This window comes from Excalfactoria chinensis, chromosome 6, assembly GCF_039878825.1.
Source record: "Excalfactoria chinensis isolate bCotChi1 chromosome 6, bCotChi1.hap2, whole genome shotgun sequence".
In the NCBI taxonomy this organism is placed as follows: Eukaryota; Metazoa; Chordata; class Aves; order Galliformes; family Phasianidae; genus Excalfactoria; species Excalfactoria chinensis.
Genome location: NC_092830.1, coordinates 2,738,503 through 2,765,335, shown reverse-complemented (window position 1 = coordinate 2,765,335; position 26,833 = coordinate 2,738,503). Strand labels below are relative to the sequence as shown.

The 26,833-nt window shown below is 45.2% G+C and overlaps 2 protein-coding genes across 4 annotated transcripts; one reads left to right on the top strand and one right to left on the bottom strand.

Annotated features, from left to right (window-relative positions):
* Positions 1-889: 889 nt before the first annotated feature.
* On the bottom strand, positions 890-22,230 carry TUBGCP2 (tubulin gamma complex component 2). 2 transcript variants are annotated; one of them, XM_072340897.1, is made up of 18 exons: positions 22,210-22,230; positions 21,427-21,601; positions 19,900-20,028; positions 19,417-19,593; positions 17,623-17,782; positions 15,980-16,187; positions 14,964-15,163; positions 13,122-13,311; positions 12,346-12,491; positions 11,537-11,717; positions 10,467-10,647; positions 9,678-9,850; positions 8,247-8,375; positions 6,905-7,025; positions 5,227-5,370; positions 4,524-4,652; positions 3,718-3,881; positions 890-1,140 (listed from the first exon to the last, which is right to left on the bottom strand). In XM_072340897.1, exons 2-18 carry the CDS (start codon positions 21,574-21,576, stop codon positions 1,035-1,037), a joined length of 2,688 nt encoding a protein of 895 aa, XP_072196998.1. In that variant the 5' UTR covers positions 21,577-21,601; positions 22,210-22,230; the 3' UTR covers positions 890-1,034. The 2 variants fall into 2 exon arrangements, with proteins under 2 accessions (XP_072196998.1, XP_072196997.1); XM_072340896.1 differs by lacking the exon at positions 22,210-22,230 and adding an exon at positions 21,910-22,153.
* A 47-nt stretch (positions 22,231-22,277) lies between these two features.
* ZNF511 (zinc finger protein 511) lies at positions 22,278-26,760 on the top strand. Of its 2 annotated transcripts, XM_072340904.1 has the most exons (6): positions 22,278-22,421; positions 22,501-22,574; positions 22,858-23,059; positions 23,142-23,266; positions 24,962-25,135; positions 26,429-26,760. In XM_072340904.1, the coding sequence occupies exons 1-6, from the start codon at positions 22,278-22,280 to the stop codon at positions 26,496-26,498; spliced, it is 789 nt and encodes a 262-aa protein (XP_072197005.1). In that variant the 3' UTR covers positions 26,499-26,760. The 2 variants fall into 2 exon arrangements, with proteins under 2 accessions (XP_072197005.1, XP_072197006.1); XM_072340905.1 differs by lacking the exon at positions 22,501-22,574 and having other exon boundaries at positions 22,898-23,059; positions 26,429-26,632.
* Positions 26,761-26,833: the final 73 nt, after the last annotated feature.

The window sequence follows — 26,833 nt, the reverse complement described above, 5'->3', positions numbered from 1 at the left end:
TGGTGCCAGCGGGGGTTGTCTTCGAAGTATCAGGGGGTGTCCCGGGTCACTGTGAGGGTCTGCAGGTCATTAAAGAGGTGACCATGAGGTGCTGGGGGGCCGGGAGAGACCTGCTCGATTCTGGGGCTATGGGGTGAGATGCACAGGACTCAGCACCCGAGGACGTGCAGGACATCATAGGCAGATGGCAGAGAATTCACGCAGGTCCCAGCTCTCAGATTTCATCCACTGCTCCTGTTGGGCCCTATGGCACAAAACCTCAGGCGGGGTCCCCCGAGTGTCCTGCTGCTGCTTCCTCCTTATCTGCAGAGATAATGCAGAGCTTTTGATGCTTTTGTTGTGTTCCAGGGCCAAGAGCAGACAGGAAGTGAGGATACTGTGAAGGCTCCGATCTATGCAGGATCCCTTTTTTGGGAGCACCTGTGCTGATGTGGGGCTATGCAGCAAGATGAGCAGGGGACGCAGCCCTGCTGCAGAAACAGGAGTGCTGGGACATCTTGGAGAGTCAGCTCAGCCCTGGGAGAGTTGAAAGGGGATCCCTGTACTGTTTTGTCCAATCACACCCACGCCTGAAATGAGCAAATGCCTGGCTAGGGAGCACAGTTCTGGGGCAGCTGAAGTTGTCAGTGTGCCTCGTGTTGGGGACACTGGAGGCCAGCACCTTTTGAGATTAGGATGTGTGGGTAAATGAGTACGCACAATCCTGCAGGGCGTTCAAGGAGCAATGGCCCTCAACAGGTACCCAGGGAACTTCAAAGGGGCCACTGGAGCAGTGCAGCCATCAGGCTGAGCAGAGATCAGACAGCCACCCCCCAACAGCAACCCCCACCAGGCTCCCACTAGGCCAAACCATGCTCTGGTCACCTAACAATGGCACGTGCCACGCACCGGCAGGACAACTCTGATTTTTACTTTAACTTTTATTTTACAAAGACATCAATTTACAATGCAGTTTAAAAAAAGAAAAGGACTTCACAAAAGCCTCACAAAAGAGCAGATCCATCATATCCGTCATGCTCCTTCCAGGGGTTCCTTCACGGGGTTGGTGCGGTGGCACGGGGGGGGGCTGGGGCTGCCCTTTGGCTCCGCTCTGCAGACATGTGCTCCAGGCGCTCCGTGTAGAAACCATTGAAGTCCAACCTGTAGAACAAAACACAGGAAGGAGATAACCTGCTTGCCCTGTGGCCCTGAGCGGGTCAACACGCTGCTGCAGCAGGCGGCAGCACTGATAGCATCAGCCTATCTCCTTTGTAACCCAGGCAGTGTCTCAGGTGGCACAGAACTGCACAGAGCCACCCAGCTCTGCTCTGCTGCGGCCTTCCCCAGGCATATCTCTGCAACACAAAGCCATGCAACTGATAATATTTCTTCCAGTGCTTGAAAGAAGCTTACAATCAGGGACAGATAGTGATAGGACTAGGGGGAAGTTATTTAAATTGAAAGAGAGAGACGTTTAGGTTAGGAACAAAGTCTTCTCTCAGAGGACACTGAGACCCTGGCACAGGCTACCCAGAGAAGCTGAGGATGCCCCATCTCCGGCAGCTTTAAGGTCAAGCTGGATGGGGCCCCATGCAGCTTGGCAATCCTTCCCACAGCAGGGGGAGTGTAACTAGATGATTCTTGAGGTCCCTTCCAACTCAAGCCATTCTGTGATCCTATGAGAAACGTGCACCCTAGCAACACCAAGTGGCAGGGGCCAGCAGCCAGAACATCGCACAGAAATTACTCTCCTCATTTGTAAAATAAGTTGTTCCAATACTTTAGGAATGGGCGCAACATTTGAGTTTCGTGTTGCTTAACAATCTTGCAGAAATGGCAACAAATTGTTCCTTGATATTTTTCATGACTGGGGAAAACTGCCTCGACAGATGGAATCTATCGGCTGCTTTCTCCTGGCTGAGCAGCTTACATCCCTTTTGTCCTTTAAATGTTATACAACGGACATGTGACACCGAGGCAGGATTATTTACTGAATTTTAATTCCAACTTAAGGGCTTACATAGGCAGGACTCATTTACATCCTGTTCTTTTCCAACTCTGTTTGTAGGGTTAAACTATCTTTGATAACTCCTAAGGATAGGTGTGGTGCTTCCCAAACCCAACTTAGCATTCAGTATCTCATTCTGTGGCTGGAGCACCCATTACTCTTTTTTTGCACTGTACATCCCAGCTCAGTCTTCCTGTTGCTTCCAAATTTGTGAAAGAAGGATGAGTGCTAGCAGCACTTAATGTGTGAAGATTTTAGGGCATTTGTATTCAAAGTCATCCACCTGACAGGGCCCTCTGCTCTGATGCTGCTCCTTTTCCCAACTGGGCAGTGACTGTGAGCACCTTTCTGCAGCCACCAGCTCTATCAGCACTGCTAACTATTATCTCCCTCTTTCTCCCTCTCTCAAGTATGTTATTTTAGATGGCAACTGTCTTCACTCTGGTTCCTGGGTTCCTGTTGCTATAGTGTCCAAGACTGGATCTGATAATTCCTGCAGACTGAATGAAACTAAATGTCATGTCTGGCCATTCTCCTTGGTGCTTCCGCTTCTTAAAATGCTATTGAGCAGGCCCTGGAAATGGAAGGACACATCCTGCTGTGTGTTGTGCTAACGCACAGTATTTCAGATAAAGAAATGGGGATACCTGCTTTGTAACTCAAGGTCCATCTGTGCCAAAAACCTCAGTGAAGATATGCATGGTCCTATGCAGTCCTCACTGGGAGACATGACAGTGACGCATGTCCTGGCAGCATTAAGACATGGTATTTCTTCTTCAGCCCTTCTACAGAAGTGGAACATGGAGGGGGCAGAGGCCTCAGGCCCTGCTCTGAAAACAGCCTGTTGCAGTTTTAGGTCACCATCCTTATTCAAACAGATAACGGAAGCATTTTGTTTTCTCGCATCCTGATGAATCAGCATCCTTCTCTATCCTTCAGAAGCAGGAAGAACTTCTGAAGAACAAGTCTGCAGCATATGGGAGCACTGCCTGCACAGCTTCTGCATGGGTCAACTCCCAGACATGGCACCAAGGACGTGACATCAAATGGGATGCAACACCAGTCTCCATGGTGCGGCACCATGAGAGAGAGCTTCAACCATCCTATAGAACCATAAACAGTTTAGAGAAGGGTGGAAAGTCAATAACAAAAGAGGTGAATCTCAGCTAAGTTAGGAACAGTGCTGGTGGGAGAACATCTGAGCTACTGCCAGAAAAGGCACGATGTGTGATAAAGTGTGATGGAAGGCTGCAGGACTACTTCTCTTCCTTGATAGAAAGGATGGCCAGGGACTTAATGTTGTTCTGCATTTCTGAGAGAGAACCAGCTCCAGCCTAGGACTGAGGTGGGTGATGCTACCAACAGAAGGATCTCCACATATTCCTGCTGAGACTCAAGGACTTTGGGTCATGATGCTCCCCTATGAAAAGAGCAGGCAACTCGACCATCAGCACTATGTTGGCCTATGCCCAGTACTGCCCGCAATGACATCTAAAAGCTTGGTCTCCTGCTGGAATACTTCACAAAGCAATGTGAACTAATACGTGCATTAGAACAGAAAAAAGTCACATAATTCAAAAGACCATTTTTCAAGGCATGGCCTGAAACACAAAGTGATATTTCTTGCAATATCAGTCTTTCCTCTGATGAGGCATACACACACAGCTATAAAACGGCAATCTTTGCTCTTAGGCTGAATTTCAGCTACCGAGAGAAAACCCCTGGCTCACCTATAGATGATGTTAAGCATGCTGTGCTCGCAGTCATTGGTGCTGTAAACGCTTAGCCGGTCCAACAGATCCAGCAGATGTGTTGAGAAATTAGTATCAAACTTATTGATCGTTGCTTCGAAGCCAGATGTCAGATGGAGGTTGTCAGCATGCTCCGCTAAAAGCTACCAAGACAAAGGATTCGTGTTTGTCAAGGAGACGCAACTATCCCATTCCTTTTTCAAAACCTGGCAAAAAATACTGCCATAAAACTTAATGGTAACTCAGGCCTTCCAATAACATTTTCAAAACAGCTGCAAGATCCTCAGTGGTAAAAAACCCTGCCTTGCCCATTTGGGAGGACACCAGAGTAGACCCCAGTAGAATAATCCTCTAATATATGCTGTTGGTTATTTTCTGCTAACAGCAGAGCAAAACAAACGGCTAAGTATGGATCTAAACAATGAAAAACATAGAAACACAAGGACAAGACAAATATCTCATATACAAAAGGGAAGGGCTGTCAGACTCTGTAGCTTACTGGTTCATCCACCTTCACGCACACAGCTGAAAATACAGCTAAGAACTAAAGAACAATTGTAGCGACTGCTGTGGGAGACAGGGTCCTCAAAGCAGACTTGAGAACACCATCAGTGCTTGACAACGTTGTCAGAAATACACTCACATTCTACAAAGACTCTGCTTTCAGGGCCAGAGGTGTGCTGGAAACCACAAAGGTCTATGTGTAGGAGGCAAGACAACCATCCCAATCAAGCTGCAGCCCCAGGCAACATTTAGAGAGCCCATCAGTGCACCCAGCACCCCACCTTGTTAGTCAGCTTCTTCTTTGCATGCTCTTCAGCACGCTCTTCCTCTGTTGGTGGGCCCAGCATTGTGCCATGCTCTAGGCTGAGCCGGTCCATCTCGCTATCCAGCTTCATGCTCTGGGTGAACCTCTGGATAGGGAACAGGGTTGGGGACATGGTTAAAACCCATCTCCTCCACAACGGCAATGCATGAGGTTCATGCAACCCTCCTAGCCCTGCAGCTAGTTAATCCCCACAAAAGCTAACTCTGAGATTAAATTTACAGCATTAATACAACCAAAGGAAGAAGCCTGGTTTTGTTTTGTCTTAAATGGGCTCCCTGATACACTGGCTAGAGTTTGCCTAAGGAGATCAGTCTTCATGGCTGATCCTCAGCTTTTGTCTTTGCAAGAACAAAAACCTAGCCAGCCCTACAGCTTCCATCTCAAATTTTGCTGCAAAAATGGATGAACAGAGGCAAGTAGGTTCACAGAAACCTACTTCCAACACTGAAAAAGAAGAGTGCATAGAATTTTGTGGAGGGAACAGCCACAGAAACCATGTGGAGGAAAGTCTGAGCTCATAAAGCCTGTTGGTGGGTGGGAAAAGAAGCTCTTCCAGCTACAGTGAGAGCAAGAGAGGGGTCATGTTAAAAGAAGGGATCATCATGGCTGCCTAGCACACAGAGCAGCTGGCATGATAAAAAGGGGTAGAGTGTACATACCTGCATGCAGTTTGTGAACATGACACAGACAGACATCAGTTTGGAGAAGATTTTCAGCAGCTCAGGGTTGGTCAGCATGCAGTCCTTCAGGCAGTTGTCTAAAAAGCTCGTGTGGTGGCTCAGAACATCATCAATATTAGAAGCCTGTTGGAGGATAGTACATTAATGAAAAACCAAACCAGGACACCAAAGCTCTAGACCAGCATTGCCAATGTATCTGCTCAACTCCCATCAGGATCAAAGCCTAAATTATCGCACAGAACCCATTGGAGCCCCTTGCTATATAACACAGAGCAGGCAGACTACGCCTCTGCCCTTCTTTTAGTTAACAGTGCCAAAGCAACCTAAGGTGCCATCTTTTTTTTGCTCTTTAGTGTTTTCCCCTCATGGAGTCTTGTCTAAAGAGGCTGTTTGTATGCCAGAAACCAGCCAATACTCTGGCACATGTTCTGGGGGAACAACAAGCTGCAGGTTGGGCCAGGCTGATGGCAAGGTAGATAACATGCAGCATTGCTGTAGCTTTCACTAGACCTGTCAGTAATCACCATCCTACACTTGCCTAACGAATTTCACCTGCCTAATGGTAATTCAAAAGTCCAGACCACTATTGCAGTCAGGTAGAAAGGTAGAGATGTGTTTACCTAAGAGAGAGAAATCCTTGGTCTTCCTGTAACAGATTTTTTCTCTGTTGTCTGGAACCTTTTAATCTGAATTGATTACATCGCATTTCAGAAGGCCTCTGTGGGCTTCTTTAATAGCCTGTTCTGGCATGTCAGTTCCTATTCTTCTGGTGTCTTACTCTTCTGGTGCCAAGAATTACTTGGCTTAAAACAGGGAGGTAGGACACTCACTGGGAATGTGCTTCTCTCTGAGATGATAAAGGCATCTCATCAGGAGATAAAAACTGCTGCTTGGAGCTTGTGCTAGAGCAAAGAGTTAGCTTCTGGAGAAGACACTGACTTTATTTTGATCAATGAACCTGGAACACTGCGTTACACACTTAGAAAATCTACTAGCCCAAAGCATTGTATATCCATGAAAGGAGAGGTCAGGCATATTTTGCCCAGATACCCCCTTGTCAGGCATGAAGACCAGCAGGAAATGAGCTTAGCCTCTCCCAGACATCACAGGGGTGGAAAAGTTCTCCAGCCTTGCCCAGTGCAGTGGAAATAAACCAGTAGAATAAGCATCTGAAGAGGAAAACTCCTTTTTGTAACAAATAGTCCTAACATGAAAAATAAAGTGCAAAGGTCTCTTCCTGCCTCAAAGGCCTGATCTTTGGCAGTTCCAAGGAAGAGAAAGCACAGACACAGCTCTTTAGAGAGCTGTAAGTCAGCTAAGGAATCAGAGGAAGATGTCTGGACCTGCTTGTTATCTTTGCACCTCATATCCTTCTTCCTTATCCAGTTTTTTATTCTTGGTGATGTTCAGCAGAATACTACCTTTCCATAACAGGATGAAGAAAGTATGGAAGTTTGGGCACAGACAGGAAGGTTCAGTAAAGGAAAGGGACGCATGACTAACAATGCAGAAAGGTGATGCAGAACAGCAGCACTGTTTGTAGTGTGATGAGAACAGTTCCTCCAATAAAACATTTAACAGTACCTAAAACAAGGCATCTTCTCCCTACACCAAATTTGGTAACATGTGATAACTTCTCTCAAGCACACGCACTCACCAATTTCAGGTTCTTCTCGAGAATGTGCCACGTTGGCTCCATCACTTCAAACATCATGTAATACTGGATATTCTGCACAAAATTCAGCATTCGCTGCCGCAGTGTGAAAGCACCAGCAAACCTAGGGGAGAAATCACACCCACACAACTTTGAGCTAGCAAATGCCACAGAGAACCAAGACTGCACAGCCGAGCAAAGCAGAGCTAACTATTTCTGTCCTAGCAAATTCTCTGTTGCAGTCTGAGAGTGACTACAAAGTTATTGCAGAGCATCTCTGATTTAGTTCCATGTAAGGAAATGACTTTCCCTTCAACTACAAGATTCAGAGTTTGGAACCTGCTGTGCACTAGACACAGTAATCTGATCACATCCAAACATAAATGGACAGTATTAAAGCCATTTTATTACTTTAACTAGTGAGACATGTTTGATAGCAGTGTAAAATATAACAAGCAAAATGCTTCATGTTTCTTTCCAGCCCATAAAAACTCACTTGTTAAATGAATACTTGAAAATATTATCAGTATGCTCAGGGATCCCTTGATTTAAACAAATCACCTGCTATCTGGGGTATTCAATGCAATTTCACTTTAAAATTAGAATAGCAGAACTATACAGAGCTCCTTTCAAGGTTTCAGGTTGTGACATCAAACTAAGAATTGCCTTCAACAAACTGGGACAAGTCATCAGAGCAATGGGGACACTCCCCCCTCACGGTTCCAGCTATGGGTGCCATGCTGTGAGGAGGGGCTTGCACTACAGATCCCCCCCAGGTCTCTTCCAGTAATCCTTATACAATGTCAAGAGACCAAGAGCCCATGCTGGCTGAGGTCAGCGTCAAGGTAGCTGAGGGTACCTTGTGAGAAGTGAGTGCTGTTGACAAGACAGAAAGTGTTTCCTTGCAGTGCCACAGGCCAGCCCCATGCTCCAGTGAGACCATCTGAGACTGAAGGTGGTGGGCATGGAACGGGCAGAGGTCACAACCCCAAGCTGCCAGCACTCAATGAGTGTTCTCAGACATAAGATTTGGATTTTGAGTAGTCCTGTGTGGAGCCAGGAGTTGGACTCAAAGATTCTCATGAGTCCCTTCCAATTCAGGACACTGTGTGTTCCTTACAATTCCTTTTCCAAACTTTGTGCCACCAAAAAGAAACAAGTCAAGCAGCCTAAAGATTATTCAGCAGACACTTCCTACTGCATCCTAAAATGTTATGTCTGACCTCCCTCTGCCTGTCAGAAATTTGCAATGATATGTTCCATGTCAAAATAATCTGATTCATGCCACAATGCATCTAACTAGGAAGAAGGAAAAACAAAGCCTCAGCAGAAAAAGAAGCCATACCATTTAGCTGAATGCAGGGAGAACTGCTTGGCTGTTTTATTGCTGATCCAAACGTTGCACAGCTGTCTTTCCACATGTTTGCAATAGAACATGTGTCTGAAAAGCATCTGATATCTTGTCAGTGCTTTCCTGGAAAGAAAGGAGAAAACCATTCAGATTAAGATCTCTTCTGATTGACAGATTAAGCTGTGAAGGCTGAAGCTACCTCAAGGCAGAGTCTTAACACAATATGCTCCATACACTTTCACACAAACACACACATACCTTCGATGAAACAATTCTAACAGATGAAAAAAGAAAAAAGCATGTGTAATCAACCCAAAGAATTTCGCCCAAAGTGTCTCTCCTTCACATTTCCAGCCACCAGTTACTTCATGAGCCTCTTTCTCTGATGCCCTCAAACAACCTGCAGAAAGATCACTTACGTACAAGCTGGGACAGAGGTCTAAAAACCTACGGTTGTGTCTGTGCTGCACCAACGTTGCTATGACTGCCACAGCAATTCACCAGGATTTTCCAAAAAGATTAAGAAAATCTGCAACCAAGCTACAGGCAGCACCAGTCTGCCTGCTGTCAGAAGCAGATGGGAATGCTTATTTATAGCCTCGGGGACCGGGTGCAGGTCTGTGCTCAGACACTTTAGCTGTAGGCATCTACAGAGCTCCAGCCAATACAGTTTGTGAAACCGTACCACTTAGTATTTTCACTTCCATAGTTACCATCAAAGTTAATATACCCATTGTGAATGAGAGACATAATTTCGGATACATCGTGTCATTATGAAAGTTCCACTGTGTCAATTGATTAGTTTACGGAATGCTAATGCTAATGCTGCCTGACCCATTTCCCTGGTTCACAGTCTGCCAGTGCCCTGTTTCTGTGGAGAAGCAAGTCACTATAGAAAAACAAAGCATTCTGTTTATCCTAACTCAGTTTAATGCAAAATGGCCTGCTATAGTAACTCTAGCAACAGCCAGCAGTATCCCTCTAGTTTGCAATCAGGGCTACCAGAAAGCCTTTTTGCACTACCTCATCTGAGAAATGTTTGATTGCAAACATGGAAACTCTTAAATGAGAGTGCACTTTCAAATAAAAAATCTTCTCAGAGAGATCCTTCAAATAGCCATGGACAAATGAAAGCTGGGGGGCTGTTCACAAGAAAAAACAGGAACCAGGCTCATAAAGTATCCCTTGATCTACGTATTTTCATCATTTAGGATGGTCTGGTAGGACTGTACTGAAGAGACAAGCCTTAGTCTATCAGCGGAGCAAGTGGAAGTCAATAACCCCAAAGCATTTTCTACTTATCAGCAACTTTTAGTGCCGCTTTGAAGACAGACACTGCAGCATTTTGCTGTTTGGAAACGTAAACCTGTACAAAAGCTTCTGACCTTTTTTTGTTTGTTTGTTTTTGGTGGATGGATACCTTACCTGTTTATAATCAGGGACAGAGGCCACTTAACAATGTAGTCAAAGGAAAATGCTTCCAGACCACTGAGAGTGAGCTCTGTGGGATCTGCACCTATAATGGCCTTTTCCTGTTTTGTTTCTATGGCCAATACTCTCAAGAGCTGCGTAATGAGGTCATGGGGCATCAAATCAATCTACAAAGAAAGAGCAGAAAAACAATGAAGCCACAGGGTACTCACAAGTACCAGGTAACAACAGTTAAGTGACAGAAGAGTTACAAATTGTCAGTCACTCTCCAGTCATTACACCAAACTAGGGAGCAATGAGGAATGGCATCATCTGGACAGTGCTGCAGCAGACAGCAAAGCAGTGTTGCTGTGCTGTTTATAAAGTCATCTCAACCTCCCCAAGCACAGCTTGTGTGCTGGTTCACATTTGTAAAGGCTTTCAACTGAGCTGCAACAATCATTAGTAGTCAGAACTTATAATCAAGGATTTTCTTGTACTCCAAAATGGGCATCCAAGCTTGAGAATGTGGGTGAGAGACACATTACTGCTTTCACCTCATCCTGATGCCACTCCAAAGCACTTTTCTCTGTGCTCAGACATCAACAAGAAAATGCAGCCCCTTGCTGCATGATCAGAGCTTCCCATTGCTAATGTCAATGAAATAAAGAGACTTCACCCAGAGAAGTTCTACAGAAATACAGTCATCAGTTCTTCTCTTTTTCACTGCATTTTCAGCAGTTTCTCACAGGCACAGAGATTTCCTCAATGCATGGCAAGCCTCCTGCTCACGAACTTTTTTACCTTTAAATCATCCTTGAAAGGATCTGTGTTGGCTGTGCTCATTCGCAAGGCCAACTCAAGCAATGCTTCTAGCCTAGTAGTTATAATGTCATCTACAGGCTTCTTAAGTTCCTCTTCTGTGAGATCCATGAAGTGAACAAAAAAGTCCCCTTGATCCATCAGGAAATAATGTTTTATAGATCTGCTCAAGAAAATGAAGGTCATTGATTATGTTTCCAAAAAAACATATTTTTTAACTTGCTTTTTTAACAGACAGAAATAACCTACTTGGAAACTATATTTTTTAATTTTTATTTTTTTAATGTGTGCTGTCCTACTTCCAGTCACCTCAGTCAGGATGTTGCTGTGTAGCTGTTCTTTTGCTCCTGTAAAAATGCACCTTGAAAATAAACTGCACTGCTAGGCAACGGATTACACTACTATCCTGGACTACAACCCAACCTTCAGACTCCAGATCCATCCAAGAGGCAACTGCTATCTCAGAGCAGAATCATGGACACCCTTGTCCAAGTATCTGCTGACTTCTGAAGCAGTTCATGTGCTTGTGTCAACTTCTGCTACAGTATGGTGCACCAACTATAATTTTCACCAGGCCCCAGGGAGAATCAACTGCAATGGGACTGGAAAAAACTCTCAGGAAAGCTGGAGAATGAAGTTTGCATCTTTCCAGATACCATACATAATCACTGCCACTCTTTGGAGCAAAAATGGGGCCAGCACATCCTTAAACCACTGTGGTTGCAGGCGATTTCAAGAGAGAGTCAGACAAAGTCAGATAAAGTATAGTGGCCAGTTTTGGCAAGATGTAGTTTTGGTGGTAGCCTTCCAGTAGGAATTTGGATGAGAGACCCCTAAAGGTCCCTCCCATCCAACATTTCTAGCATTTTACATTTTCTTTTTAATTTTATTTCAGGAGAAAGCAAATCTTTCTTTCTTTTCTTTCTTTTTTCAGGTCAACATTTCTAACAGAAGCAGAGTGAATATCCCAGGAAAAGAGAGCTAACTTTAAAACCTGACATTTGCTATCAGAACCAACCTATTTAACACATATTTAATAAAATAAATCAAACCTTAGGTGAGCCACAAGCTCTTTCTCCTCCATTAGGAAATCCAGAAGAACTTTGCTAGCATAGTTGTATGCTTTTTCTATTTGTTCTACATATGCTCGCTCTTTTAATGTGTAGATGACCTCTTTAGCCACAGGGCAGGTAACATCACGTCCACATTCTCGCACAACGTTCAAGTATTTCCCTGAAAAGGAAACAGTGATCCATGTTTGCACCATCTGTATGTGCTGCCACAAGAGAAGCCTCCAAATCACTGTTGCCAAATGGAATATAGAAATAGAAGGTATATTGTGAAATTTTATATTAAGTTCAACCTAAAACTGGAAAGGATCTAAATCCCCTTCAAAACATGATATAGAATTTAAACTAGGCTACTAATATTATGTTTAAGAAGTGATCTAGAAATGCCTTCTGTTCCCAGTGGTGGTAAAACACCTTTACAGATAGCCAACTTGGAATATCTGGAGTTGCACTTCTTGAGTTTATACTTGCAGCAGTGAGCAATGATAATCATCATGTAGCACACTGCCTCTTAAGTGCTCAAATAAAGACTTAGCATTCAAATCTCAGACATCTAGTCCCATCTATCTAGCTGCTATAAGATTGTATCCATGAACCAGAACAAAAAGACAGAAAGCTCCTTTGACTGCTGGACTCCTTCCCATATTTTCATGTATATGATTTGGAGTTGCTTTTAATTTTTCTGTTTCTCTGAGAAATTGTAGCTGGACAATCCTTTAATTTATCTTTACAAAAGCAACAGCAACAATCATATTAGACTCCTCTTAAAACAGAAATGTATCTTTACCTACCTGTGCTTAGTATTTTGTCAGCCATTTTCTGCAAGAAAGAGGGAATCTGCTGCTGAACAACAGTGTATCTTTGATCCCAATACTTGTCATTATAGTCCTCCTGAATCTTCTCCTTCTGCAACTCATGTTCCTCCACCATGAACTCACTGGACAGTTAAAGCAGATGTTTAGAAGCAAGAAGTGGTACAGTGGGGATGACTTTTTTTTCCTGTTCATATGGTCAGCGGGAATATGACATATCAGAAGCAATGTCTCATGAAGATATACTTCAATCAAGAATTAACATTAGCTTGTACTAAAACAAGTAGCATTTTGTGCTGAGTTTGTACTAATCCGCAAATAATTTCAGTCTACAGGGCTCAGGAATCGAGTCCAAATGCTATTTGGCTGTCAGAGTACAGGTGAGAAAGCTGGCCTTTGCTTTCTCGCCTACAGAAAGGCATTCTTTTAAGCTATTTTAACTTCATTTTTTCCCTCTTTGCATTCTGCAAATGTGGGCAACAGGAATACTGCATAAACACAGAAAATGCTTTAAATGATTCTATCAATGCCAAGAAACTTTAGAGAACATTGTTAGCTCTAATCAGATCATCATCATGCTAGTGGACTACATTAACACAGATTCATTGAGCTATGGGAATAGGATCCTATGAGAACAAAGCTCACCCCTGTCCTGACGAGGGTGCGGATGTGAGAAGGGAACACAAAGAGAGACACAAGAAGGAAGGTATTTCCTAACTTTTTCGTCTTGCTTTCATTCTGTAACTCTTCTTTACCTGTATGGATCATTAATGATGCCTCGATAAATCCATTTTTCCAGAATTTCAAAATAGGGCACACTAGCTGCCTTGGTTAGATACAAACACAGCTCCTGGGCCTGGTTGTCTCCCGTGTAGTTGAAAGTCTTATCGTGGAGTAAGCTCAGGGTTGACCCTCCCATACACTCACCCTTATCCACAGAAGTAGCTGAAATTAAAAAAATACAGATGTAAGACACACAAGATTCTTCATTTAGATACACAAATCAAGGAGATCATGGAGACAGCAAAGTGTAAGGTTTTACACTTGGGCCAGAGGAATCCCAGGCATATATACAGACTGGAAGGAGCAGTCCTTGAGAGTAGCCCTGCACAGAAGGACCTGGGGGTCCTGATGCATGAAAAACTGAACATGGACCAACAGTGTGCTCCTGCAGCTCTGAAAGCAAATGGTATCCTGGGCTCCATCAGAACTGGGACAGCCAGCAGGGACAGGGAGGTGACTGTGCCTCTCTACTTTGCCCTTGTGAGGCCCCATCTGCAGTACTGCATCCAGGTTTGGAGCCCCCAATACAAGAAAGACAGAGAGCTGTTGGAGACGGTCCAGAGGAGGGCCACAAAGATGATCAGAGGGCTGGATCACCGCTTCTATGAAGACAGGTTGGGGGAGCTGGGCTTGTTCAGCCTGGAGAAAGAAGGCTGTGGGGTGACCTCTTTGCAGTCTTTCAGTACCTAAAGGGAGCCTATAAACAGGAGGGGAGTCAACTATTTGAAATGGTAGATAACAGCAGGACAAAGGGAAATGGTTTTAAGTTGAAGGAAGAAAGATTTAGGTTGGATACCAGGGGGAAGTGTTCAAGGACAGGTTGGATGGGGCCCTGGGCAGCCTGGTCAGGAATTAAATGAGGAATTTGGTGGCCCTGCCTGTGGTGGAGGGGTTGGAGATTCATAATCCTTGAGATGCCCTTCCAACCTGAGCCATTCTGTGAATCTGTGAGATCTGAACTCAGGTAGACATAAGGTATTTCATGGCTTCTACACCATACAGATTTTTCTTTCAAGATGCTAATGAAAAAATCCCACACTTCTATTACTTGCTTGAGAAATCTCTGATCTCAAAATCACATCTGTTCTCCACTGTAACCCTGAACTAATCAGCTTGAAACATCTGGACTTATGTAGGTTCATAGTAAAATTCATACTCTGCACTGCAAAAGGGAAGTAAGGGACAGAGGAAGTGTCCTCACAGCAGTGTCATGAACTTGAGACTGAAGTAAATCTTCAAGCAGGTAGCTAATTGTAGTTTTCCAAAAACATGAATATTTCAGGAAACATAAATACCAAGATCGATCATCCATTTCCAGATTCTATATGGAACAGATTTTTGTGTCCAGATAAATTTTCTGGGCTGAGTAGAGAGAAATGCAAGAGTATCATCATGTCAGAGTTTAATTTAAGCAGAGCTACTGAGGAAACAATAAAGTGAGAAAATGAAGCTTTTGAAATGGTATTAATGAAAGGGCTGCAATCCACTTCACTTCTGTATGAGCGGTTATCTGACAGGAGGCACTCCTGTGGGATGTGCATGCCACATATGTCCTCAAATGGGTTATACTGTGCCTCTTCATACAGTACAATACTTTTATTCTGAGGTACAATGACAATGGGCATAATTCCCAGAACCTACTGCTCTCAAAAATGGCAGAGGTCTGACAAGTACAATCTTCCTCTAAGTCCTTCTTATTTAATATAACAAAATGAAAATGACACATGCCCTGCCTGTATTGTTAGTTTGTCTAGTTTTCAGAAGCCACTGACATGCACCTGTCTAAACATAATGACTGAATTTTTTAAACTTACCAAGCGAAGAAAGAATCTCTAGAGTCCTCATCGTGGGCTGGATATAAAACCAGAGCTTCTGCAGTGAGAGAAGTCCCTGTCTCTGAAGATGTTCCAGCTGGGTAATTAGTATCATGTATTCCTTGATCAGAGTCCGCATAGCAGCAGCGAGCGCATGATTTACCTGTCCATACTCAAAGGAAGACTTCTCCTCTACAAACCTATAAAACGTGGAATGGAATCTCTTTTAGACAAGGTAATTTCCAACACTTTCAGGAATTTTAATTTCAGGACACTACAGAAGCACAAGAGTAGACACTGTATTGGAAAACGTATCAGTTTTCAGCTAAGTTTTACATTCAACATCTGCTCTCTGGCCCCTGTCTACTTTTCCCACAGCTTTTTATACTAAGTGAGGTGGTGAGAACATTTCCTCTCGAGTTGCAGGGGATCTATAATTACTTGCAAATCCACTAAAAAAAAAGCAAGTGCCAGTATTTTCAAGGCAATTGCCTTTGCACAACTTTATGATTAGGACTACAGGACAGGAGAAAGTCTCAAAAGGACACAGTATCACAGAACCAAACACTGAGGAAAGCATTGTTACTAGCTTCTGACTAGTGATTCACCTGATCAGTCTTAGCTGGCTCCATGTATCCTACCTAGTGGACGTAGGCTTCTGAATGCAAGCCATACCACCTGGAATCAGTCAGGCAAAAGATACTGAACAAATCACTTCCTGAAAATGCTTAAGACAAGCAACAGTAAGCAGACATTTTAACTTTGCCTGTACCAAGTCAGCTGGACAAAGCAAAGGAAAGGTGAAGGAAAATGCGAAGTGTCACCACACAAGAAAATGCCAGCACAAACATATGTAGCCAAAGCCATTTCAAATAAATAATCGCTCCTTATTTTATATCCCTATAGGTTTAAATTTAGCTTGGACATCATCATCTGCAAAATGACAGATTCCATGTTCTGCAGCTTGATGCTTGAAGGCAAATATCCTCCACTGGGAGGAAATGACAGCCCTGTACCTGGTGACAGCAGAGTAACTTGCTGCTACAGGAAGAATCCTGGTCACCAGCTCTTTGATGGACAAGTCCAAATTTGGATCGACTAAAAATGCTCTGTTCTGCCTGCCAACAAGAGGCTGTGCTGTGATGTATCTTCCATCCACACCAATCAAAACATACAGCAAGTCCTCTACAATCATGGATTCTTGGGATGCTAATGGCAGAGTACCTGTTCAAAGAGACAACAGAAAAGAACATAACCAGAACATGCTGCAGTACGTCTGGATCTTCCATTCATGATATAGCACCTGAAGCCTAAAAGGATGACATACTACCATTCAAAGAGAACAAAGGAAGATTATACAAAGCTGAACCAAGATACAGGGAAAAAAAACTGAGTTACAGCCAAATCCAAAATCTTAAACCTTGCTGTCCAGGAAAATAGAAGTCTTTGCTCATCATTTAAACCTAAAGCAAATCAAGTGGACAGAGATAAGCATCCATCAACCATGGCCAAGAGAACATCACTTGCACTGTTCGCTCTTCCATCCAAATAGGCTCAGTTACCCTGTGTCTGAGTTTCAGTCTTGCCAACAATTCTCCTGCCTCCCCTTCACTGAAATACTCAAATATAAAGAATAAAATTCAAATACAGACAACAAAACACTAGTCCAGCCAAAGCTGCAGGTGAACTGCAAGCTATAGGGTCTCTGAATGGCGCAGTGAACTAGAAATCAGCTATAAAGTGTAAGGGACTCAAAGTGAAATATAATAAAATACACCAAAAGTCTGGGGACCAGAATGGCTACGCTGTTCACTACAGTCTTATCGCACAAAACCAGCCAACAGTCTCTCTCCATTGTAGGACTGTATATGCTGGTGCAGCATTCAATGGAGTTGAGAGGTGTCTGATCTTACCAGTTACTTTTGGGCACTACAGAATTTGTTAATTCCTAGGGAGGAAAACATGGACTGTAAAAGTAAGCATCAGACATGCTTAAAATCCCCCCATGCAGCTTCACAAACCATTTGACAACAGGGAAACACTCAAGAATGAAACTACTTATGATCACTGCTTTCATGTGCCCCTTAGACCAGGCACAAATCCATGCCAGGAGGAAGCTACAGGATTCCTGCAGGTGCATCTACCTTCTTGGGGAATAGAAACATGAACCTCTAGCACAACTGCTGCCTTTCTTTTATCTAATTTACAAATCACAAACTATACACAGCTCTGTCTAAAAGTATAACACAAAAGAGTGAGATCAGTCCCCTATTGTTCTGGCTAGAAGCAAATTCGGGAGGTTGTCACAGCCTTACTAAAGAGGAGGATGAGCTACATAGATTGAGGAATGCTCCCCAAAAGGTGCAACTGCAGATTTTTCAGCTAAGAATGTAGGTGGGATGCTCCTGCAGTAGTATTTTGTGGAAGAAGGATTGGGAAACTCAAAGCAGATTAGATCTGATGAATTAACAGCAGAATTGGAATTCAGCACACTTCGAAGAAAATATGTCTGGCTGGGTGTTGCGGAGGTTTTTTTTGTACCCTGTTCTTTTCAAGGAGGGAAGTTTTGCTTTCATCCTAGTTCTGACAATCTGAATGGCGCTTCTGAACAAGTACAAAGCATATCACATTAACATAATTTTCATTGTGTGTCACATACCTATAGGTACCGTTACGTCAGTGCTTAGAGCAGTGCCAATTAAAAAATCACCAATAAGCGCAGGCCTCTCATACACCCAGGATGGAAGAACTGGAACAGGCTGGCCTGAATTCTTCTTGTTTTGCTTATCTCGGAGCATTTTTCGTGTAAGTTCAAGAGGCTGTTGAGAAAGAAAAAAAAAAGAGAGAAGAATGAAGAAGGAGAGATGTCTGGAAGGACCAGAATTTTTCAGTTTTAAGCAGAAACTGACTGTAAGCTGATAATTTGAGAACAGAAAGTGGAATAATTGATATTTCAGTAGAACAATGTAGGTTTAGTCTCTCAGTTTCGTTCAGGCTACTGGTCTCAGTGCTGCAGAAGTGACTTTTTATATAGTTGGCCATCTTCTTATTGGAAGATGCATCACGTAATGCCTTGTCATACCCCTCCCACCAGCCTTGGTGCTGTGGCATACACACAGGAGCAAAACCAGGACACTTACAAGCACCAGTCACCTTATTAGTTCGCAGACTCCACCATGTAAAAGCCAACAAATTACTTCCAGAAGAAGAAAGCAGCAACATCTTATCCAAGGAGAACTTACTAACAGGCTAATGACCACCTCTGAAATCAGTTTCCGCACACTGCCCGTGGAGTAGGTGCACATGAAATGCCATCCAGATAATACACCAATGGAAAATAACAGTGGTTTTGCTCTGATTGTGAAGGAAGTGAGCTTTTACAGGACCATAACAGTCTCCATTGATGGCTCTGGATCTCTGTCAGTAAAATAATTATGGTGAAAGACTAATTTTCAGCTGGAGAGGTCTACATGATGTATAACCTACATAACTGCCAAAGCACAAAAACATGGGGGACATGCTTATGAAAGCCATTTCTTAAGCTCCACATGTATGTGAAATGGGATCTGCAGAGGGTCATTTTATTTTCTTCTCATTGAAGGTCTCAGAAGTGATAGAAATGTGGGCAGGAAACAAGTACACATAAGCTTTGCATCTTTGTGCTCGCTGGCTTGCAGTTGCCATTTCAGTTTCTTTGGCTGCAGGCAGAACTGTGTCTCAAAGGAAAAGTATGCATAGAAATCAACTTATATTTGAACATCCTAGAGAACACCACTTCCTCGTCTCCTCTTTGAGCAAGTCCATACATAAATCCTATTTAAAAGACCTCCTCCTGGAAATTAATCTCCCCTTCAGGATCTAAATCAACGGCTTGACTCAGATCATCCATGAAGGATTTGGACAAAACGAGCAGAAAGCCTGATATGCACAGTACAGGAGGATCAGTGCAGCTCCATCACTGACTGACAGATTTTGCAGCACTTATTTCAGGAACACTAATTCCAATAGCTAAGCAGACAAAATGGTTGCCTACTTGGGGAACAATTTTACAAGGCACAGCACTCATGTATCTTGGAGAACAGAGCTTTCAGCAAGGACGGGATGAGACATAATGGCTGCTGAGCAAGCACTGCTGCAGGCAGAAAAGGAAACATCTGTGTGGGTTAAGGAGGTGGTTTGAAACAGGAAAACGAAATCACATCACCACACCCCAGTGAGAACTGCTGTGGCCTAAACTCACCTCACCTTACCTGACTTCAATAAAAAGGCCACTTTTTTGAAGAACAGCACAGTGATTTAATATAATTTGACTAGAACCATTCTGAGAGCAAATTTAGATAATCTGCATGGATAGTAATATCTGCAGTTCCCCTAGATGGCAAAAGTTAAGAGCACAGCCACATACCAACAGCTGGGAAAGATCTCACATGTAAGGTGAAGGAAGAGGCAGTACCTGCTGTGCGCTGGAGTTGGCTGTGACAGTGCCAAGCTGCTTGCGCAGCTCCTCAAGTTCCTGCAGAGAAATCTTGGAAGTAGATGAGGGAATGGAGAAATTTGTGCTGCCACCAGCTGCCACGTTTGCTGTGAGTTCTGCCCTCTCTTTAGCATTTTGCTGCAAATACTGGAGTGTCTGTATACACACAAAACAGAGGAGATGTTGTGAGCGCTGGTCAGCACATACTACAGCAAAACACATCTGACCGTAAGATAGGTGTGCTGCTCAAACCACAGGTATTTCTGTCCCAGTCTCACGTCTTACAGTGGACTCAATCAACAGTGCTTAAAAAATGAAGTAAATGCTAGATCTGGATGTCTTCTGTTGACTTCAATGTATTCCAATGAATATTATCATCTGACAGCGCGCATAATTAAAATCACTGCATTGTTGCTACTACCAAGTAGTTACAACATGCTCAGTTCTAACACAGAAACAAACCTCTTTGTCTTCTGTGAGCTTTGAGAGTAGGTACACCAAAGAATCTAGATGTCTTGTATTTTTAGACTTCAGTTCATCGTATTTCTTTAAAAAGTCTTCAGGAGTTCTAGAAAACTCTGCTATTTTTACCTGTAAAAGAACACATGAATATTTAATGTTTAAGGTAGATTACTATTCCAGCATTCCAGAGCAGAGCATTGTGCAAGGAGGGAAACAAGGTGCAGGCCACTGCTGCCAGCAAAGCGCCTCAGGGAATAGGTCTTGGACTGAACAATGTGGCACTGGCCTCACACTGATAATTAAGATGGACTGATTTGGAAGGTAGCAATGAAAAACTGTGAAAAATACACAGACACAGAAGTATGTCTGGTCATGAGGGTATCAGGCTTTAAATCCCAGACATCTTGGATGATATTCAAAGAAAAAAAAAAAAAAAGCCATATATTGTTCAAAAAATTATAAAGCTTGGAAAAAGACATCTAAGATCATCTAGTCCAATCATTAACCTACTGACACCATTAATGCCCACTAAACCATATCCCTCAGTGCCACATCTCCATGTTCCTTGAACACCTTCAGGGATGGTGATGGTGACTCCACCACCTCTCTGGGCAGCCAGTTCCAATAATTTATCACTCCTGAGTTTTTCTTAATATCCAACCTGAACTTCCCCTGGCACAACTTAAAGCCATTACCTCATCTTTTTGCTTTTATCTGGGAGCAGAAAGCAACACCTACGTTCCCAGAACCTCCTTTCAGGGATCTATAGAGCAGCAAGGTCTCCCCTGAGCCTCCTCGAGGCTAAATAATCTCATTTCCCTCAGCTGCTTCCATAAGATTTGTGCTCCAGACCCCTCACAGCACTGTTGCCCTTCTCTGGATGAACTACAGGCTGTCCATGTCTTTCTTGTAGGGCAAGGTCCAAAACTGAATACAGCATTGAGGTACAGCCTCACCAGTGTCAACTACAGAGGGACGATTACCTGATCCTGAGACTCCCTGATCCTGCTGACTACACTGTTTCTGATACAAGTCAGGATGCCACTGGCCTTCTTGGTCACATACGCTGGCTCATGTTCAGCTGACTGTCAACTAACATCCCCATATCATTTTATCCACCCAGCTTACCAGCCACTCTGCCCAGGACCCAGCACCCGGCCTAAAGCTTATACGATAGGCCTCAACCCAGCAATCCAGCCTGTCCAGATTCCTCTGTAGTATTGTAGATCTTCCTGCCCTTGGGCAGGTCAACGCTTTCTCCCAACTTGGTGTCATCTGCAAACTTACTGAGGGTGAATATAATCACATTTAATCACACAGCTACTATTTTTCACCTGTTTTACTTCTCCGGTGGATAACTCCTCTAATTAAAAATTGAACCAAACACGCCAGGCACAAAATAAGCTCCTTTTAACACTTGCCCCAGACAAAACAAACATCAGAGGTACAGCATGTGTACCAGCTCTAGCAAAAGAAGCTCAACACCTGCCAGCGAGGGACCGATGCAGTGCCACCACTCTGGCCCACCTTAGCACTGTGCGCAGACACAGAGGTGGTGACGTAGGGCGTGCGGTTCTTCTGCAGCAGGTCGATGTACACCTCAGCCCCCTCACCACCGTGCACACGCAGCAGGCTGAGCAGCTCGTTGACATCGTGGTGGATGCGGAACTCACTCATGCTGTGAATGAAATCCAACCTACCGCTGCATAGGATACAGGAAGAAAGGCAGTGAGCTACATTAGTGCTTTGGTATAAGCACAAGAATAACGCTTCCCAGCTGCATTATAAGCCCGTAGGGTGTACTGAGACACTGGACGGGCACAAAGAAACTTGTGTAAGGAGAGCTGCAAGAAAAGCCCCTCATCCTGCACGCTTCTGCCCTGCTACAGACTAGGCCTAAGCGTGGAGAGCAGCACGGCTTTGCCTTCCAGACAATACGGGAAGCCTCCATGGGGACCGCTGACCCAAGGGGTGACTGGCTGAAGTCACCCAGAAGCTGCCGGTACAGACCGTAAGGATCCTCGCTGCAGTTCCGAGTGGACGAGCCCCGCGCTCCCAGCAGCGAGAGGAGCCGGCTGGAAGACAGGAGCCGAAGGGCTCCCACCGAGCGCCCACCGCGGCCTGCACTCCGTATCGGAACCGCAGCGTTACAAATGACGACACCGGGCTCGTTCGAAGCGACTCCCCGCACGCAGCGCTGCGGACCCAAAGCGGACCCAGAGAAGGAAGCCAGTCGTTCCGCACCCCGCTCCCCCCGCCCCGCCCTCCCGCGGCTCCTCGCCCTCCCCGTCCCGCTCCCGACCCTCCTACCCGCCCGGAAGTCGCCGCCGCCGCCGCACGGAAGCGCTGCGGGCGCCTGCGCGGCCCCGGCCCGGCCTATGCTGCCGTCCGTTCTTCGCCGCCGCTTGCGGGAGCGCCCGCCGCTGCCCCCCGTCCCGCCGCCCGCTTCGGCCCCGCCGCGGCCGCCCTTCGCTTTCTCCCCGCGCCGCCTGCGCCTGGATCCGCAGCACCCCCTGCTCGAGGTGAGGCGAGGCGAGGCGAGGCGAGGCGGGCGGCCCGGCGGCCGGGCTGCTCCACAACTTCCGTGTCCCCCCGCTGCAGGATGGCGACGTGCAGAGACACCTGTACCTGCGGGAGGCTCTCACGGGCCGCGCCGAGGAGGCGGAGAGGCCCAGGTGAGCCGCGTGGGAAAAGAGCTGAGCCCCGCGGAGCCCCTGCCCTGCCCCCGGAGCTGCTGCGGGAAGGGCGGGTGAGCCGCCCCTGCGTACTCACGGGGACCCGAACCCTGTCAGGAACCTACGAACAGACACTCCCTGAGCTGCGGCGGCTCGGGGCCGTGACCTTGGGTGACCTGTGCTGTGCCCACCGCCTTTGGGGCAGAGCCTTTTAATAAGGCTTGAATGTGTAATCCTTTACGCACTGAGGATGCAGTAACGCGCTGTCCTTCCCTTCTTACAGGGTGTCTGAGTTTTGCTGTCACGTCTCCGGTTGCTCTCAGGTGTTCGACACGCTGGAGGGCTACGAGCACCACTACAACGTGCTGCACAGGAACGTCTGCTCCTTCTGCAGGCGGTCCTTCCCCTCGGGGCACCTTCTGGACATCCACATCTCCGAGTGGCACGACTCGCTCTTCCAGATCATGGCTGAGAAGCAGAATATGGTGAGGGCATGGCCCGGCCCCTGCTGCCACACGGACTGGCTGTTCACCCTTCCCAGGGGGTGTCTTCTTTCCTTTCTTTCAGTATAAGTGCTTGGTAGAAGGCTGTGCGGAGAAGTTCAAGAGCAGCAAAGACAGGAAGGATCACTTGGTCACTGCTCACTTATACCCTGCTGACTTCCGATTTGATAGACCAAAGAAAGTGAAGAGGTAACTGCAGAATGGCAGCAGCACAGCTGCTTTTTCCATGCAAAAGTGCTGTGCTTCTCTGCTGTCCCATTCCTTTCTAGAGTCCACAAGTTGCAATCTTAAGAGCCCAGTGGTGAAGTTTTCTGCTTCTTGTAGGAATAGGTATACATGTGGGACTTCATGTGACAGTGTTTTGCCTTCCCCTAGTGTGTCTTCATTCTCTCCCTCTGTGCTGTTTCAAGTCCAGCACCTTTCTGTGTCACTGTGTGTGTTTCCTGCTTTCTTTCTGAGTGTTTGCAATATTCCTACTCCCAAAAAGTGTGAATAGAGCATAAGGAGGCTTTGTAAACCTGGCAGATAGCTTTCTCTTCTGGCCGCTCATTCATAGAGTCGTGTCATGGAATCATCTGAATAGGAAGGGACCTTTAAGGGCCATCTGGTCCAACTCTTGGCGGTAAGCACCCAGAGCTCCATCAGGTGCTCAGAGCATCATCCAGCCTCGCCTTGGGTCTCCAGTGATGGGGTACTGCCAACTTACTGGGAAGCGTGTAATGGTGCTTCAGTACCTTTATTGTAAAAAACCTTTTTCCTTCTATCTGATCTAAATCTCTCCTATTTTAGCTTGAAACTATCATCCTGTCCTTTCTTACAGCCTCCCTTTAGATACTGGCAGACCACTCTCAGGTCTCTCCAGTGCCTTCTCCAGGCTGAACAGTCCCAGCTCTCAGTTTGTCCATCCCTTGAATTGTGTGGCCCTCCTCTGGTTGCACTCCAGCAAGTTCATGCCTCTCCTGTACTGCTTTTTCCAAGCATTGCTTTTGCCATACTGTCATCATTTCAAGAGCAACAGTGCAAGGGGGCTCTTTCTCCTCTTTCAGGGAGAAGAAAAAACAACCCAATTAAGATAAGGAGAGAGAACAAACTTACTATAAATGGTAAAAGAATGTAAGATAATAAGAAGAAAGAGTTACAATTAATAACTCAAATGGGAATGAGAAGAAAGCAATGACTGTGCTGCTCGCTGTGCTGCTGGCACCCAGAAGCCCCCTTGCCCCCCTGTCACCCAGAATTGGGGAACATGTGGAAGCACTTGGAAGCTGTAGTACATCTCAGTGTGTCTTCCTCTTGGAGAGTCAGAATTCACCTGAGACTTGCTAAAATAGCAGGAAGTGCAGCTCCACGCTCACTGTGCCTCTGCACCTAGCAGCCTGTCACATGATGTCATGATATGGAATATTGATATAACCAGGACATAGAGAGAACACAGGCACAGATGTTTAACAGTCTTCAGTGACATGGAGGATGGAATGGTGAGAAAATTCCTTGTCCAGTGAAGTGGTGCAGCCCTACCACAGGTACCCAGAGGGACTGGGAGTCCCAGAGCTTGCTCGGGTAACCTGCTTGTACTATCACCTATGTACAGCAGAGGGCTGGACCAGCCTCTTTTGGGAGTCCATTCATAAATTAAGCTTTATGGGTTGAAGAGTGACATTTAAGAACTAAGCTGTGTGCTATAATGCAGTAACACTGAATACTTTTCCTTATCTCTCCACCAGCTCTTGCCCTGCAACAGGTGTTTTGTGTATCCAAATCTCGGTGCCTCTTTCATGCAGTAACTCACCCGAGCCTGATGTGAAAGGGATTTCCCTTTCATTTTCTTTGCTCCTTGCTCGCGTGTCAGCTGCTGAGAATGGATGTCACATTTTCTTTCTGCAGTGGTAACAAGCATGTGAGCTGTGCCACAGATGATGGGAGCATGCTGATGGATGTCAGTGTGGAGACCTCAGAGCAGCTCCAGACGGACCATATGGAAGTACCTATGGAGAGCATAGAGGTCCCTCAGCCTGCAGCCAGCCCTTCAGTACTAGAGAAACGTCTCTATAAATCCAGGTCTGAGCCAAATGCCTGCACAGGCAAAATTTTCTGGGGCTGGGACCATATAGTCTTAATTGCATAGTGCAACACCACTCTGGATGTTTTGTGCTGGGGATAGGAGAGGTGATATTTCTATTTATTTTTTTAAAGCCCTTTAAAAACAAAACAAAACAAAACAAAAAAAAAAACATGAATTAAAAAAGAGTGAGCATATATTGCAAAGCTTTGTCAGCAGGTTGTTCCTGTTGCTCTGCCAGCCCCTAGTATTTTCCCAGTGTACTGCAGATTGATATTGGTCTGAAGATAAACTGTTGGAGTCTAAGCCCCAAAGCTGACTTGCAGTTTCCTGTGCTCCTATAGGGTAAGCAAACTGCTTGATGCTGGCTTTGCTTAAGAAGTCCTCTTCATCATGTACCATAAAACCTGTACAAGGTAGTATATGATCAAAAGGTCACTGAGGCAGCACCTGAATCATTTATTGATCACTTTAATGGCCTCTAAGCACGTCATGTTTTTTCTTGAACTATCACAGTTGGCAAAGAGATGCTTGTACTTTGAGTTTGTCACACCTGAGATGCCAGCGTGGTCCATCCAACAGAAACCTGCCCCTCTATTTGTCCATGGGGTTAGAATGATGCCAAGCAGCTGACAAGATGACATTTTAAACTTGGCTGCTTTTTCAGAAGTAACAGGTTATATGCCAGTAAGAAATGCTGTCTTGAATTTGACATGACCCTCCTGGCCACACTTTTCTTGCTTCTGCTCTGTGTAGTCATACACTTCTGCAAAAGTAACACTGTAATTTCCCAGCATTATATTTTCCCTATTGTGAAGAGAGATGAGAGGCCTCCAGCACATAAACGTGCCCCATCACTGGATAAGACAACCAGCATTTCACCTTTATTTTGAATTGACCTTGGTGATTTTAGACAATGGGAGCCTTAAACGATGCAGGGTGTAAAACATCCCAATGCTCCTGTAGGTGGTGGGGTGCTAAGGGCTGAGTAGGGGGTGTGAGTTGGGAAATGGGCCAATGCAGAGAGCTTGTCTAAGCAGACTGGTATGGGGCCACACCTTTGCACTCGCAGCTTGTATCTTGGAGAGATTAGTCAATTTTGTATTTGCATCATGTTCCCCAAAAGATTACTGTTTTACCTCCAACACCTTTGCCTTGCATTCCTGGGCTAAGTCAGCTTTGTCTTTTAAAGCATGACTGTTGCTGCTAGTTGACTGGTCACGGCAGGACTTCTGCTGATAACAGAGGGCAAAGATCTCACAAATGCATGTTAACTGGTGTCTCTGTTCCAGGATCCCATCCACAGTCTGCTTTGGACAGGGCGCTACCCGAGGATTTAAAGGCCCACGTAAGAAAGTCTAAATGTCAGCACAACAGACTTGCGCAAGACAAAAAGGCACCATCAGTTGTTATCGAAGTCACTGCATCCAAGCAGGAGTGTTTGCCATTGCCTGCAATGATCTGCTCTGTAATGGGAAGTGAAAAGGAGAAAAGAGGGGTGGTGCGGTTCTGGTTATATAAATGTCTCTGGAGGTGGTTTGCCACAGCTCCTTTGTGTCTATGTACCCCGTCTCTTTGACAGAAATACAGAGAAGAGCCTGGCTTGTGTTTATTCTTCGTTAGACACAAAATCTCTCCTCTCTGATTTCCCCTGAAATCAAACTGGAAATAAATTTGTCTGCTGCTGCTGCCTGGAG